The following is a 16,855-nucleotide window of genomic DNA, read 5'->3' on the forward strand; positions in this document are numbered from 1 at the left end:
GTGTGTGTGTGTGTGTGTGTGTGTGTGTGTGTGTGTGTGTGTGTGTGTGTGTGTGTGTGTGTGCGTGTGTAAGCATGCCTGCCTGTGTTAATATGTCTGTGTGTGATGGGGAGTTTGGGCCGGGCACGAGTCATGATACAAGTCTCCTTCCCTCCTAGTCCTAGGCTAAGGGATGCAGCTTTGGGTTCATTCATTTCAACACAATCATTCCTTTTTGGAGTGAAGGGTACTTTTTTAGGGTACTTTTTCTTAATTTCCTTAATTTTAGGCCTTAGAGTACAGAAGGGTGCCACTGTATTAACATTCTCTGTTTAAGTCTTCCCCTCCCTCCCTCCCTCCCTCCATTAATTCATTCCCCAATGGCAGCTCAGAGGGCATCGTGGTTCTTATTGTCCCCCACAATTAAATCGGGGAGGGGACTGTGGATCTGTCTCCGTCTGTTAGTGCATACGTTAGCCACACACGATCTCAGACAGCACTGGCCCAATCTTCACGAAACTTGGTTGAATTATTTGTTTTGCTATAGAGATCCGGCATTTACAAAATTATAGTCAATGGCCAGATGGTTTAACAGGATATTTTGATTTGAAAAAATTTGAAATATCAGGAAATAAATGTCGTTCCACTTCCTGATTGTGTCCCACTTGATTTTGATTTTGAAAAAAAACACGTTTTATATCTTTATGACCATTTACACAAAAGCCTGAAATGTGGCACCTATGGACAAAGGTCTCGCAACGCAATAAACCTTTACATGGGCGTGGTCTGGTACATATATGCATATAAATCTGTCAAGGATATTCGTATTGTAAAAAAATTAAGTACACCTGTTGCAAACATTGTCAAGACTCACCATATGTGAGAACATTCATATCGACCACACGGCGGTGCCATAACAGGCACATGTTTATATCTCTTGATCGGTTTGACTCAGAGTGATGACATTTGGCACACGTGCTCAGGGATATGAGTCTAACTGACCCACGCGATATCTGACATCACTGGCCCAATTTTGATGAAACTTGGGTGAATGATGCGTCTTGCCAAAGAGATCTGACATTTTCAAAATTGCACTGATTGGCCCAAGGGGGGCGCAGCATCATTCGTGGGGGACAACATGTTTACTGTTGCCATGTTTATTGATGAACCTGGTGGGGAGAGGGACTGACTGGCTGTGTTTAGGTGCCCCAATGGACTCCTGCTTATTTAATGAGGTGGCATGGGCCCTGCCATGTCTGGGTCCTCAGATGCGAGGAATCGAGGATGCAAGGAATCGAGGACAGATTAATTGAGAAAGATCTGATGTGTGGCCCCTGGGAGGACCCAATCTTTGTCAGACAAAGGTGAGATGGAGACATTTGGTAAAATTCCTCGCATCCTCTCTCCTCGCCTCAACTGTATTGGAGGAGAGGGTCTAAGGTCCTTCCCTTCTGACCTTCTCCTCCAATGAGATTTGAGGAGGTGAGGAGCTAGGATATGATGAATCAAGGAAAGGTGCCACTACATTGTGTAAAGAAGGATTTTTAAGCCTTGAGACAACTGACAAATGGATTGTGTATGTGTGCTATTCAGAGGGGGAATGGGCAAGACAAAATATTTAAATGCCTTTGAACGGGGTAAGTGCCAGGCACAAGTGTGTCAAGAACTGCAACGCTGCTTGGTTTTGCACGCTCAACAGTTTCCTGTGTGTATCAAGAATGGTCCACCACCCAAAGGACATCCAGCAAACTTGACACAACTGTGGGAAGCATTGGAGTCAACATGGGCCAGCATCCTTGTGGAACACTTTCGACACCTTGTAGAGTCCATGTCCCAAAAAATTCAAGCTGTTCTGAGAGGGTGCAACTCAATAGTAGGAAGGTATTCCGAGAGTGTCTGAGGACCTGGAAGGTATTTCTGAGAGTGTCTGAGGACCTGCTATTTAAGGGTACTGTCCCTCATGGCTTCACATTGTTAGCTCAGGGAGATGTATCTATGAAGGTTTGTGTGTGTGGGCAACTATGCATGCGGTATTAACTCCCTCAATAGATCCACCACGTATAATTGTTTTTACCCCTTTTTCTTTTATTTTTTTGTGGTATCCAATTGGTAGTTACAGTCTTGTCTCATTGCTGCAACTTCCGTATGGACTTGGGAGAGGCGAAGGTCGAGAGCCGTGTGTCCCCCGAAACACGACCCTGCAAGCCACATTGCTTCTTGACACAATGCCCACTTAACCCGGAAGCCAGCCGCACCAATGTGCCGGAGGAAACACCTTTACACCTGGCGACCGTGTCAGCACTGCGCCCGGCACGCCACAGGAGTCCCTATTGCGCGATGGGACAAGGACATCCCTGCCGGCCAAACCCTCCACTAACCCGGACGACGCTGGGCCAATTGTGCGCCGCCCCATGGGTCTCCCGGTCGCGGCCGGCTGCGACGGAGCCTGGACTCGAACCAGGATCTCTAGTGGCACAGCAAGCACTGCGATGCACTGCGCCACTCGGGAGGCAATCCACCACGTTTTGAGGATGATTGCATGGGCTGGATCTTATAGTGCAAACAATTTCATGAACTAATGATAGATAATACTATTAACAGTAAGTTAATGAGTGAATCAGTTAATTTGATGGGATTTAGAATTTTAGGTCTTTCAGAGTTTATGTGACTGTTTGTCATATCATTCTTCATACAGGGCAGAATTAGAGTTCTTCATGTTTGGCAAAATTAGAGTACACCCACTTCTCCAGCCACTAAGAGAGAGCGAGCGAGAGAGCGAGCGAGAAGGGGGAGAAAGAGAGTGAGAAGGGGGAGAGAGAGAGGGAAGGGGGATATAGAGAGAGAGGGAGAAATGGAGAGAGAGGGAGAAAAGGGGGAAACAGAGAGGGAAAAGGGGGAGACAGTGGGGGAGTGAGAGAGTGAAGATAATGAGGGAAAAAACTGAAAAAGAGGGAAGAAGTAGGTGAGGTAAAGAGCGGGAAAAGGATAAATAAAGAGAGGGATGAGGAAGAGAGGGAGAGTAAAGTCCTTATTCAGGGCGTTTCTGTTCACCAGTCACATCAAGGCTCCAAATCAATCCTGCAAATTGGTTTGCTCCTCAACAAGGTTACCAAATGACGGTGGGATGGAGGAAGAGAGATAGATAGAGGAGAGAGACAGAGAGAATGGAGAGAGAGAGAGCGAGAGACAGACAGACAGACAGACAGACAGACAGACAGACAGACAGACAGACAGACAGACAGACAGACAGACAGAGAAAGGAGAGAGAGAGAGAGCGAGAGACAGACAGACAGACAGAGAAAGGAGAGATAGATAGAGGAGAGAGACAGAGAGAATGGAGAGAGAGAGAGCGAGAGACAGACAGACAGACAGACAGACAGACAGACAGACAGACAGACAGACAGACAGACAGACAGACAGACAGACAGACAGAGAGAGACAGAGATTGTGGTGGTGATATGGGTGACTATAGATGGGACAGTTGAACTGGGGAAGGAGTGAAGGACTTCTGTTGATTGCTGGTTGTTACTGGAAACAGAATGTCATCCGTATGTTAATTTTCTTTTTTCTTCCTTCTTTCAATTGTTTCCTTGTGTGTTTGAGAGCGAGCGTGTGTTTGTTATGACACAAGAGAGACAGAGAAGACAGATAGCCTCCGTGTGTGGGCGTGTGTGTGTGTGTGTGTGGTTATGTGTTCATTTTCCTCACAGCAGACACAGATGCTCTCCTAACCCTGTCACAATGAAATGTGGGCTCCATTTCCCGCCATTCCCCAGCTGAGCCTTTGGAATTGGAAAATAAATATATAAATAATGGAATGAATAAAAAATGGTCAGCACTTCCAATCTGTTATTCTTCTCCGCTGACCCAGAGTGTGTGTGTTTGTGTACATGTACACATATTGAAAAAAGGTGCTATCTAGAACCCTTCTGAGTTCAATGCAGAACCCTTTACACAGAGGGTTCTACATGGAACCCAAAACAGCACTACCTGGAACCAAAAAGGATTATCTCTAAAACCAAAAAGGGTTCTCCTATGGGGACAGCCAAAAAAACATTTTGAGTTTTTTCTAAGAGTGTGTGTGTGTGTGTGTGTGTGTGTATGCACACATGCGCTTGTATTCGCTATGTGTTCACCTATGCTTTATCTGTGTGTGTCTGTCTTCTAATCCACAGGAACACTTCACCCCAGAGTGCAAGTTCAAAGAGAGTGTGTTTGAGAACTACTATGTGACGTATTCGTCCATCCTGTACCGGCAGACCCAGTCGGGCAGGGCCTGGTACATCGGCATCAACCGGGACGGGCAGGTCATGAAGGGCAACAGGGTCAAGAAGACCAAGGGGGCCGCCCACTTCCTGCCCAAACTCATTGAAGGTGCAGTACAGTACAGTAGGAAGTTAATTATGGTCATTAGTTGGCTCTGTCATTATGTCACGTTGGCTTTTCGTGATGTACTCTGGTCTCATTTAAAAAAAAATGAGTTTTGTTCTGTTCAATATTGTTCTGTCTCCCTCTTTCCTTTTCTCACATCCCTTCCCTCCCCCCTACAGTGGCTATGTACAGGGAGCCGTCGCTACATGAAGTGGTGGTGGTCGCCGAGCTGAGTTCCCCCAGGAAAATGGCCAAGGCCTCCGATTCACCTGTGCTGCAGAACGGCAAAAAAGACCCGCCCTCAAAAACCAAAACCTCCTAGCGCACAGAGAACACAGGGGCGGTCATACGGGCACTGGGCACTGGCATGGGCACCTAAAGGAACTACAGGGATGATATATAGAAGCAATGGAGCTACTTGATGGTAGCATTAGAAGAACTCTATCTCCCATAATGCAATAGTGAACGGTTGGGGAAATAAATGCCAATGGAACCCTTCTTTAAAGACATGGTGTCCCCCCCACCCACTGCAGCCCCCTCCCCTTCTCTTACCCAACACCGCCCCTGTATGAGTCTGAGATTTCAGAGCAATAAAACTTGAGGAATGAGGCTGGGTGCGTCGTAGCATGCACTGGTCACGTCACAACTATATACACATCCACTACGGGAAATTCCCGGAAAGAAGACCGACACCTGTCATCAGCATCGTCTGTTTTTAATCTACGTCACTTCACAACGAACAACGTCTTCCTGTTTTTATTACACAGGGTTGTCACGGTTAAATGTTTCCCCCCCTGCCCCACTGAGCAGCAGGGGGGGCCTATTGTTCTACATTCCCAAAGCTTCCATTCATACTAATGTAAGGTTGATCCAGGATGCGTCTGCACCCTATTTTCAATATAGTGCACTACTTTGTGTGGGTTGTGGTCAAAAGTCGTGCACTACAAAGGGAATAGGGTGCCATTTTGGATGCAAGCCCAAAACATCCTTTTGTTCTTAGTTATCGGTTAGCAGGTCTTCTCTGTCCGTCAGCACCTTTGTGACCATAGCTATGTATCTCCTCCATACTTTTTTCATTTTTTTTCTTTCCCTCGTTAACCTCAGTTTTCCACTCGGCAGCACAAGAAAAAAACTCCTTGTTCCACTCTAGGGCTGTTTAACAGCAGCTTCCACTGATCAAAATCTCCCCAACTCTTGAAAGAGAAACCTCCCTGCTGCACTGAACTACACACACACGATTGTATTCACACACACACACACACACACACACACACACACACACACACACACACACACACACACACACACACACACACACACACACACACACACACACACACACACACACACACACACACACACACACACCGGCTGGGCAGCAGAGGGAGAGGGTGATTGTGTGCGGGTCAGAGGTTGAAGAATGATGACGATATAATCAGTGAGATGGTGTAGATGTTCTGGGAGTCTGTTTGTCCATGAGGGTTATTATTAAACTGACTGCTTTACCCTCTCTATGCCCAGCCATGCGTTACACCATCCTATAACCACACTAGATCATTTCTCTAGCTCATGCCCCTAACATGCTGACCACACCGCCCGCGTCGCGTGCGCGAGCATTGCAAAACAAATGTACACATACATGTTATTCAATCATTGCACCCACACTGCTAGCCAGGTGCTAGAATAGAACTTGGTTCTATTTGTGACGCTTGATGCGCTACAAGTCTCGCCTCTCCCATCTCCTATTGGTTTTTAGGAGCATATTCCCACATGGGCGATTGAAAAATGAACTGAGAGCCACACTCCAGTCCTGTTGGACCCTGTGCATTTCAGGTAAAATAACAACCCCATGTTTATATCCCAGGACAAATTAACTAGCAACAGCAAGCTAGCTAGATAAATTGCCATAAATGTTTAATGCTTTTCAACCTTTCCCCAAATTAATATAGTTGGTTCAGAGTTCGTTTTAATATTTTAACCTGGGTGTCCTGATCACGTCTGGTGTTTGCGTCTGGTGTGGGTGGACAAGATCAACATGTGCGCGAACGGTCTGGTCAGCATGTAAGCCAGGGAGATACAGCACACATGCCCACTGTGGGGTTTATTTTCTGGTTGGGTATGTGATATTGCAGGACAGTTGTGGTTCTTTTCAGAGGGCTGCAACCTCCTAGCCTGGGTGCCAGTCAGTTTCCACTGTCAAAATCCTTATGGGATTGTAATAGCAAACAGACTGGCACCCGGGCTAACGACCTCCTAATTCCACGTTGATTTCTTCTTGTTAATCTCTACTTTATATGTAATAAGCAACTAGTATGCACTGAACCTCTCCAACACTGGGTCAAGTGTGTTAGTTATTATGCAAAGGAAACAAGCCTTCTTTAAAAACGCGCATCTCGCCATCATGTCTCATAGGGGGCGTCCAAAATGGCACCCTATCCCGATATAGTGCACTACTTTTGACCAGAGCCCTGGTAAAAAGTAGCTCTCTACAGGGGAAAGGAACCATAGACTATTATCAACCTGTAACTTGTGCTGTCAATGTCACACCCCATGCTGCACAGCAACAATGTTGCTAATGGTAAGAGACCGGATGCTAAAGGCACAGACATAATAAAAAGAGGGCGATGGCTTAGTAATAAGGATGAGAGCGCATAGCTAGAAGAAGCGACATGTGCTTCCTCCTCCGTTTAAAAAAAGAAGAAGATTAGCCATGAACAATCTTTCTGCCAGTCACTGACGTAAGTCTATAATTCTATGATGAGTGTTTGTTTTTTTGTTCATGTTGACGTGTTTACTGGAGGGATTTGAGCTCTGTATGCATCCCATCCCAAATGGCACCCCAGAGCCCTATGGGGACTGGTCAAAAGTAGTGCACTATGTAAGGAACAGGGTGCCATTTGGGAAGTATCCAGAGCTAGGGCAGAGTGGTAGATAGGGAGGTCCTTATTTTAGACTGAGCATGCTTGTTTGGTTGAGCAAAAGGGGAGAAAGGAAGTAACGAAGGTTCAGAGAGAATTATGGGAATTATGATGGCTTCTCCCCGTGGCAGACCAGGTAATCCCAAATAAGGTGTTGACAACAGGCATCTCTCACCCACACACACACACACACACACACACACACAAACAACCTGCTGTGAAGATTTGTAAGCTGTATACACTGCAGTGTTGCAACCCTACTGGACCAATGTTGTGCAGTCCACCTTCATAAGCAGCAGAAGATAGAGGCCTACAGGGTGTCATTCTGTCTACTACTGTGGCTCAAACTTCCTTAACCCCCCCCGGGTGCTGAGACAACAGGCTCACATTAACACAGACACATACAAAACACACATTAACACACCACGCCCGATCCACTGATTCCGCAAGCTAATTCCAAGCACGTCCTACTGAAGAAAGGTTTTGAGAACATGAGTCTCTGGGAAGATTCCCAACTAAAGGGTGTGAGACTGTCAGGTGAGGGGGAGGTGGAGACGGGGGGAGGGAAAGGAGAGGAGAGAAAAGGAGGAGATGGGTGTAGAGGGAAGGAGAGGGGGAGGGGATGAGGGAAGAAGTGAGCAGAGCAGCGAGAATAAGAGGATACATTAAGCGAGGGCTTCTACTGGTTTATCAAACCAGTCAATGTTGAATAAGGTCAGTGAATCCATAAATGGGATATTTGGGAAATAGCTATGAATCCTGTGATTTTACTGTTTTCTTTAAGGGCTGGGAAGATCTGGCGCAACATATTATTATTATCATACGCCTCTCTAATGTCTTTCCTAACTTTTCCATCACAACTCTCCAAACGCACCTTGATAAGCGTTAGTTACTATTAGCTATGAGATTAGAGTGTACTGTAAGTAAGTTAAGGGCTAACGCTGAGTAAGTTACCTGAGTAGCAGCAGATGACGTACGAAGACAACGCAGTCGTGATAGTACAACACTGATACCCACTAGTCCCTTGGCCATGTGATAGAGTACTGTCCTGTTCAGCTGGTTGAGATCACGCTACATTAGAGGTAATGAATGTGAGTGCGTTTACGTGTGTGTATGTCATTGTTATTATCATAAGGGTATGTTTGTGTCACTGTAGGGATAGGTGCAACTTTACACCACATTCAATTTGTTCTAAAATCAAAAAAAAAAAAAAATGTTTTTGTTTTGTGTGTGTGTGTGTGTGTGTGTGTATATACACATGCATGTACAGTATATCTATGAACGCACATGAACGCACCTGTACGTACATGTACATAGCCACAGGGTGCTTTTATGCTAGTGTATGTAGGTAGGTTATGGAGTGTATGGTGGCAGTTATAACATATCGATGCAGGGGTATAATGGATTGTGTATGGCTCTAATCTGACGTAGCTGACGAGTCAGATTCCTCCTCTTCTCGTGTTAATCAGACAACAAAACCAGCAGGGTAGACGCTTCCGTCTTAAAATGTACACACATGCCCACGCACACACACAGAGCAAAAAAAATCAAGTCCGAATGTATTCAAAGTTGACTTATTTACATCTGCGTCTAAGTTGCAATAATGAAAATGGGATAGCATCCAATAGCATATTGTAAATGGTACTGTACAGTAGAGGAGGATTATGTTGTTATTCAGATGGACTGCTATTTTATATAGTCCCGTAGATGTTGGGTTTGCAGTGTTTGACCTTCTTTCATTAGATGCAGAGAGGGGAGACTATAAATATGTGTATAGTGTGGCAAGTGTGTGTGTGTGCGCGTGCACGTGTTTGTGAGTTCATGGATTTCTGTGTGCGCATTCATAAGTGTGTGTGAGTGTGCGCGCGCGTGTTTGGGAGTTCATGGATTTCTGTGTGCACATTCATAAGTGTGTGGTGTGCCGTGTTTTTAGATTTCATGTTCAATTCATAAGTGTTTTGAACCGTTTTTTGTTGAAAACGTGTTCTTGAAGAACAAAGCACTCCTCATCATCTCTTCATATCCTACGTCTTCCTTCGGCTAATCAGATAACACCGAAAGTCATTCATCTTGAATTATTGTGTCTAAAGACGGCCATTCATATCGTTTTTTAATTGTTTAATTGTCCCATCCACCCCCCCCCCTCCCCCTTCGGAGGACAAAGTAACTTTGTTACAAATACATTTTTACCTACATGTTTTTTTTTTTTTTTTTTTTTACATATTCTAACATACACTGAGTGTACAAAACATTAAGAACACCTGCCTAATATTGAGTTGAACCCCCCCCCCTCATCCTCAGAACAGCCTGTATTCATCGGGGAATGGACTCTACAAAGTGTCGAAGCGTTCCACAGTGCTGCTGGCCCATGTTGACTCCAATGCTCCCCACAGTTGTGCCACGTAGGCTGGATGTCCTTTGGGTAGTGGACCATTCTTGATACATCATTTGGATACATTGGATTTGTTTTAAACATTTAGATTCATAGTGCACAGACATGTCCAGTACACATGATATATATTATTTTCAGTCACAACTACTACAGATTATATTCAACCCCCCCTCTCAGCCCATCCCACCCATCTCCATAGACCATCCTCTCTTGATTTCTTTGTGTCATATGTATGTCTTACATAGATTCTGAACCTTTGTAATCCCATATTATCAACAGATTGTGATTTAAAAATGAACATTTTAGCTAAGAGTATTATTATGGTGTTGATTGATTGACTATGGCTTTCCAGGATGCCCAACAGTGCTATTTGTAAGGTTCATTCTGGAACACTGACTTTTTACAAACTCCTGAACCGGTGACCAGTATCTAGCTACATAGGGGCAATACCAGAATAAGTGATCTAATGATTCTGTGTCTTCGCAGCAAAATATGCTCAGCTGAAATGGGTGTTTGCCCTGTATACTGTACACAACATTCTGTTTGTGGCAGGAATTTACCATCATTTTAATGGAAAAACATATTTTTGAATCAAGCATCGTTTTGTGTGTCAGTTCATAAACCACGTGCCATGGAATCGGGGCATCGAAAATCTATTCCAAAACTATTTTGCAACCTGTATAGCGCCTCCATTCATCTTTTTCCTAGATACTTTATCTGTCCATCCCATGTTTTACCTGACCACATACAGTACCAGTCAAACGTTTAGTGTCCAAAGCTGTCCTCAAGGCAAAAGATGGCTACTTTGAAGAATCTCAAATTTAAATACATTTTTGATTTGTTTAACACTTTTTGGGATACTACATGATTCCATATGTTATTTATTAGTTATTTCATAGTTTTGATGTCTTCACTCTTATTCTACAACGTAGAAAATAGTAAAATATTAAGAAAAACCCTTGAATGAGTAGGTGTGTCCAAACTTTTGACTGGTACTGTACATTGGATCAGAAAGAAAAAGAGCTGGATTTACAGCTGCTAAACTCCCCATAAATTGCTCCAGGATTTCACGTGCAAAACAGCCTCCCTTTAGAACGTGTATGACATGACATTAATACATTCATTCTGACCATGTAAGTGGGAGAGAGCTTGTGGACGCTTGCTTAAGTATGTGTGTGTAAGGCCGTTCGAATATGTGTGTGTGTTGTGACAGATATGGTTATTAAACAAGGTTAAGCGTTAGAGGTTCTGTGCAGGAGTACACTTCACACGCTCCGTTTGCCCTTGGTTCCCAGGGGGACTTCTCTCCCTCCCCTCCGTCTCTCCCGCCTTCTCACCCTCCATTTCTCCCCCCAGTCAGAGAAAGAGAGAACTGCAGTTTAGGTCTTCTGGAGGACTCGGGGGAGAGGGATGGAGAGAGAAAGACAGAGAGAGGGATAGGGAGAGAGGCTTCCTGTATTGATCCGTCTCCTGAACACAACTTCCCTTCAACCTGAAGGCAGAGGCTGTGCGCGTGCGCATGCATCTCCTCTGCATCCCATCTGTCTGTCTGTGTCCATCTCTGTGTACGGCCTGTCTACAGTACATGTATTTTAAGTGTGGAAATGTGTCTGTTCACTCCGTGTGCGCTCCTGACAGCGTAAGGGTGTGTGAATGAGGAGATGAATACGTGGAGAAACCAAATCAATGAGCGCTAGTCCTCGGGCGGAAAGCAGTGAACTTCAATAAAACATGCAACACAGAGGATATATCTAGGAGAGTGTTTAACGAATTAGCAAATATAAAGCTAAAATGTGTTGTTTGTCAGATCTTTTTATTTTTCGAATGTTTTGTTTGTGAGTGAGTGGGGTTGCCGTCACATGTCTGTGTGTGCTCCTTTGGGGTGTAGTCTTTCTCCCCACATCTGCAATGCAGTAGAAAATAGACACACAAAAAACAGAGAGAGATGAACCAACCGCCTCATTCTCAGATATATATATATATATATTCATTTTTTAAAACCCTGACCCAACCCAGCACTGAGTTTAATGCTAAAATACCACTGGCCCGTAGCTATCTCTAATCCCCCATCCTGTTAGACCTTGGAGTAACGCTGCATTTTAAAAGGTATAGTGCTCTCCTGAAGCACATCTGCAATGCACACACAGCACTTCTGCATGGAGTCGGGCTGGCGCAGATGTAAATTGCAGAGGTCACCTTTAAAATAAGAGCTCAGCTGGGGAGCTGCCCAGAGGTACTGTATACCAGACCTGGGTTCAAATACTATTTGAAATCATTTCAAATACTTTATCATGGCTTGATTGAGCTTGCCCGGCATAATGGAACCAATAGAATACTGGCATGAGTGTAAACCCCTCCCATTGGGCACTTCATGAAGAATAGGGCAAACAAACACTCAAACTGTTTGAAAGATTTAGAATAGAATTTGAGCCCAGGCCTACTATAGTATGACGGTACACAGTGGCTTCACATAGTGATTGTACGTTGACTATGCTAAAGGGAAGATGTACTACTGCTTTAAAAAGTGGGATCTTGTTGGTGAAGACAGCGATTGATTGATTGTCATCGGTGGGGGTATTGTTGTTGGGGATATTGTGATATTGTGACTGTTGTACAAAATGTTCTTTTTAGTGACTGTATGTCTCTATTCAACCTGTTTCTTTTCTAATCAGAGTCTGACGTGCGCCACCCACCCAACATTGAACATCAACCCGACAATGCAAACTAAAAGACAAACAGAAAAGTAAAATATTAGTGAGTGACAGAGTGCAAAGGAGGAAGGTTATTCACATTTTGGCTACAATCAAACTGGATGACCTCTGACCTATGAACCTTGAAAGGAATCTAACTCGCTCTCCAGCAGCATGTACACTGCTCGCTCACCGTCTCTCTCTCTCTCTCACACACACACACAGTATAACCCACTTGTGTGATTTTGCGATCCACCAAAGTGGTCTGCTTTGTACATTGGAGCCCCTAGAGTTTTGTATTGCATGGATGATCCAAGTTATTGTGATGATGATAATAATGAAGTCTTCCAAAAAAGGATTTTAAGAAAATGTCCATATAACTTTTTTTCTCGTCTTCCAATGCAAAAACAGTGCATCAGTCTTCCAGCTAACTAAAAAGCCACAATGACACTATTTTTGTAACAAAACAATGAGACTATAATAAACATGGATTGACAGGGAAAAAGAAGGGAATGGGAGGTGGGACAATAAAGTTCTATCTATCCAAGGTTGATTTGAGCACTATAGCCTACGGCAGCAGAGAGGGTCACAGACAGACCGTACTACAAGCATGCATGCGTCCAACATTTACTGGAAACATCAAAAAAGAAAGTCAAGGAGTCCTCTATTTACTCTCCCCTTCCCCCATAAACACTCTTCCTCCTTGAACCCTTGTCTTCTCTGCATTTGCAATATGATCTGTATTCATTTCTATAATAACTTACACAATGTCAAGGGAGGCATATTATTGGATATAATTGAATAAAAACTAATATATTTGTATGATTGTAAAAAAAAAAAACTGGTCTCCTGGATTTGCTTCTTTAAATTGTGTTCTGTGCTTTCTTTCATACTTGTTACAACTACGTAAATAACCAAGGCTATATCCTGTTTGACAAATAACTAATATCTGGTCATTCACTTGTGCATATGACTACGTAAATAAGATATCATTGACGACTACTTAATTAAGATATCATTGCTGAGCATATCGGATAGATGAATAATCTGATTCCCATATCTCCTCGCCATCAGATGCAACCCATTATTATGCCACTTGATATTCTTCAAGATATAAGAAAGACGAGTGTGAAAAGATGGTACAAATGAATCCCTTTCTTTGAGTTAGTACCAAAAAGGAAGCTTTATAAACTGACTTTTGACTAGCGTGGGTGTTGAGTTGACACCAGTTGCAGAGTTGTTAATAGTTGGCTTCTATGGTAATTAAATTGGCGGGGCTCCAGATGCTACTGACAGTGCATCATAAAATACCGGGACATCACCACGGGTGCTCGTGAAGTGCGGATCGGTGGCGGCATATGCTGTGGGTGCCTTCGGGGCTTTGTCTCTGCATTATACCGGGTCCGGTGCGACCGCAGCCGGCCAAAATTGACCCAGCACAGCGGGCTTTATTTCAAAGAGAAGCGGGACCCGTCAATATTTTCAGATGTGCCAATGACTCTCTGTGATGACAGCCCATCCATCTACTTATGCAATTGCATCTTTATCCTGACAGTGACAGGCAGCTAATGCGCGTTGCCGAAACTGTAGGCTATTTGGAGTCACCCATTCTCTGCCTTTCACCTCAGAAGTCCTCTGTTGAGTTCAACTGTAACACCAGTGTTACACTAGTGTATACTATGTTATATTAGTGAAATTATGTTTCCATAGCTAGGGCTGACAGTAAACACTCGCGAAGAGCAGAGTCAACAACCTCTGCAGAATCAAAATGGCTGCTTGTGAGGTGTACATTTCACAGTTAGTGAAAAGTACCAGTGGTCTGGCTTTGGCCCAAGTGAGAGCAGGTCCCCCAGGGGGCCATGGCCCAGTGAGACACAGGTGCGTGCTTGAGTAGATGGAAAAAGAGAAGTCTGAGCCTTTTGGGGAAACCACTGGCGTAAATCCGGTATGGAAATGTGCCATTAAGTATGCAAGGGCTTCAACAGCATAATTAATCTCACTATTAAAATCTCTGTATCATATTTTAGTTTAATAGCAGAGATAAGAGTGAGTAATTCCTATGAATAACTTTCACTAATGACCTAAAAGTACATTGCATTAATAACTAGGGCTATGAGGCCTCTACTCTTCTGGCCAAAACACATCAGAAACCACATAGGCTAATTATGCTGGCAGTGATTCAAATACATCTTCAAATGATATTCCCCCATAAAATAAAAACCCAAACTCTCATCCCTTGTTATTTCTTTAATATTTTAATTGTAAAGTTTTTATGCATTCCCAACCTTGTGGCCTCGAACATAACCTTCCTCTTTTTTTTAAAAACAGGCAAGGGATCAAATTGATTAGTAAGTTTGAATGTATCCCTTAATCAATTGAAAAGGTTTTGATATACCCTGATCTAGCACAGTCATGCCCTGAATATGGATGTGTAGGCTAAAGAAGTTTATCATTATACATTACCAGTCAAAAGTTTGGACACACCTACTCATTCAAGGGCATTTCTTTATTTTTACTATTTTCTACATTGTAGAATAATAGTGAAGACATCAAAACTATGAAATAACACATATGGAATCATGTGGTAACCAAAAAAGTGTTTAAAAAATCTAAATATATTTTCTATTTGAGATTCTTCAATGTAGACACCCTTTGCCTTGATGACAGCTTTGCACACTGTTGGAATTCTCTCAACCAGCTTCATGAGGTAGTCACTTGGAATTAGAGGTTGACCGATTAAATCGGAATGGCCGATTAATTAGGGCCGATTTCAAGTTTTCATAACAATCGGAAATCTGTATTTTTGGACACCGATTTCTTTCATCTTTATTTAACTAGGCAAGTCAGTTAAGAACACATTCTTATTTTCAATGACGGCCTAGGAACGGTGGGTTAACTGCCTCGTTCAGGGGCAGAACGACAGATTTTCACCTTGTCAGCTCGGGGGAACCAATCTTGCAACCTCTCGTTGCACTCCACAAGGAGACTGCCTGTTACACAAATGCAGTAAGCCAAGGTGAGTTGCTAGCTAGCATTAAACTTATCTTGTAAAAAACAATCAATCAATCATAATCACTAGTTAACTACACATGGTTGATGATATTACTAGTTTATCTAGCGTGTCCTGCGTTGCATATAATCTGACTGAGCATACAAGCATCTGACTGAGCGGTGGTAGGCAGCAGCAGGCTCGTAAGCATTCATTCAAACAGCCCTTTTGTGCGTTTTTCCAGCAGCTCTTCGTTGTGCGTAATGACTTCAAGCCTATCAATTCCCGAGATGAGGCTGGTGTAACCGAGGTAAAATGGCTAGCTAGTTAGCGGGGTGTGCGCTAATAGCATTTCAAACGTCACTCGCTCTGAGACTTGGAGTGGTTGTTCCCCTTGCTCTGCATGGGTAACGCTGCTTCAAGGGTGGCTGTTGTCGTTGTGTTCCTGGTTCGAGCCCAGGGAGGAGCGAGGAGAGGGACGGAAGCTAAACTGTTACACTGGCAATACTAAAGTGCCTATGAGAACATCCAATAGTCAAAGGTTAATGAAATACGAATGGTATAGAGGGAAATAGTCCTATAATTCCCATAATAACTACAACCTAAAACTTCTTACCTGGGAATATTGAAGACTCATGTTAAAAGGAACCACCGGCTTTCATATGTTCTCATGTTCTGAGCAAGGAACTTAAACGTTAGCTTTCTTACATGGCACATATTGCACTTTTACTTTCTTCTCCAACACTTTGTTTTTGCATTATTTAAACCAAAGGCTACATTGATTTTATTGATGTATTATATTAAGTTAAAATACGTGTTCATTCAGTATTGTTGTAATTGTCGTTATTACAAATAAATTTAAAACAAATCGGCATCGGCGCTCCAATAATCAGTATCGGCGTTGAAAAATCATAATCGGTCGACCTCTATTTGGAATGCATTTCAATTAACAGGTGTGCATTGTTAAACGCTCATTTGTGTAATTACTTTCCTTCTTAATTTATTTGAGCCAATCAGTTGTGTTGTGACAAAGTAGGGCTGGTATACAGAAGATAGCCCTATTTGGTAAAAGACCAAGTCCATATTATGGCAAGAACAGCTCAAAAAAGCAAAGGGAAACAACAGTCCACCATTAGTCCATCATTACATTAAGACAGTCAATTCAGAAAATGTCAAGAACTTTGAAAGTTCCATCAAGTGCAGTCTCAAAAACCATTAAGCGCTATGATGAAACATGCTCTCATGAGGACCAACACAGGAAAGGAAGACCCAGAGTTACCTCAGAGGAGGCAGAGGATAAGTTCATTAAAGTTACCAGACTCAGAGATTGTAGCCCAAATAAATGCTTCACTGAGGTCAAGTAACAGACACAGCTCAACATCAACTGTTCAGAGGAGACTGTGTGAATCAGGCCTTCATTGTTGAATTGCTGCAAAGAAACCAATACCAAAGGTCACCAATGAGAAGAAGAGACTTGCTTGGGCCAAGAAACACGAGCAATAGACATTAGACCGGT

The 16,855-nt window shown here is 43.3% G+C and overlaps 1 protein-coding gene across 1 annotated transcript in view; it reads left to right on the forward strand.

The window, feature by feature from the left end:
- LOC135515497 (fibroblast growth factor 11-like) overlaps positions 1–4,672 on the forward strand; it is a 112,193-nt gene extending 107,521 nt beyond the window's left edge. The window contains exons 4-5 of the mRNA XM_064939127.1: positions 4,155–4,353; positions 4,530–4,672. Coding sequence (XP_064795199.1) covers positions 4,155–4,353; positions 4,530–4,672 — 342 coding nt within the window. The remainder of the gene's footprint in view (positions 1–4,154; positions 4,354–4,529) is intronic.
- Positions 4,673–16,855: the final 12,183 nt, after the last annotated feature.

This window comes from Oncorhynchus masou, chromosome 27, assembly GCF_036934945.1.
Source record: "Oncorhynchus masou masou isolate Uvic2021 chromosome 27, UVic_Omas_1.1, whole genome shotgun sequence".
NCBI classification, from domain to species: domain Eukaryota; kingdom Metazoa; phylum Chordata; class Actinopteri; order Salmoniformes; family Salmonidae; genus Oncorhynchus; species Oncorhynchus masou.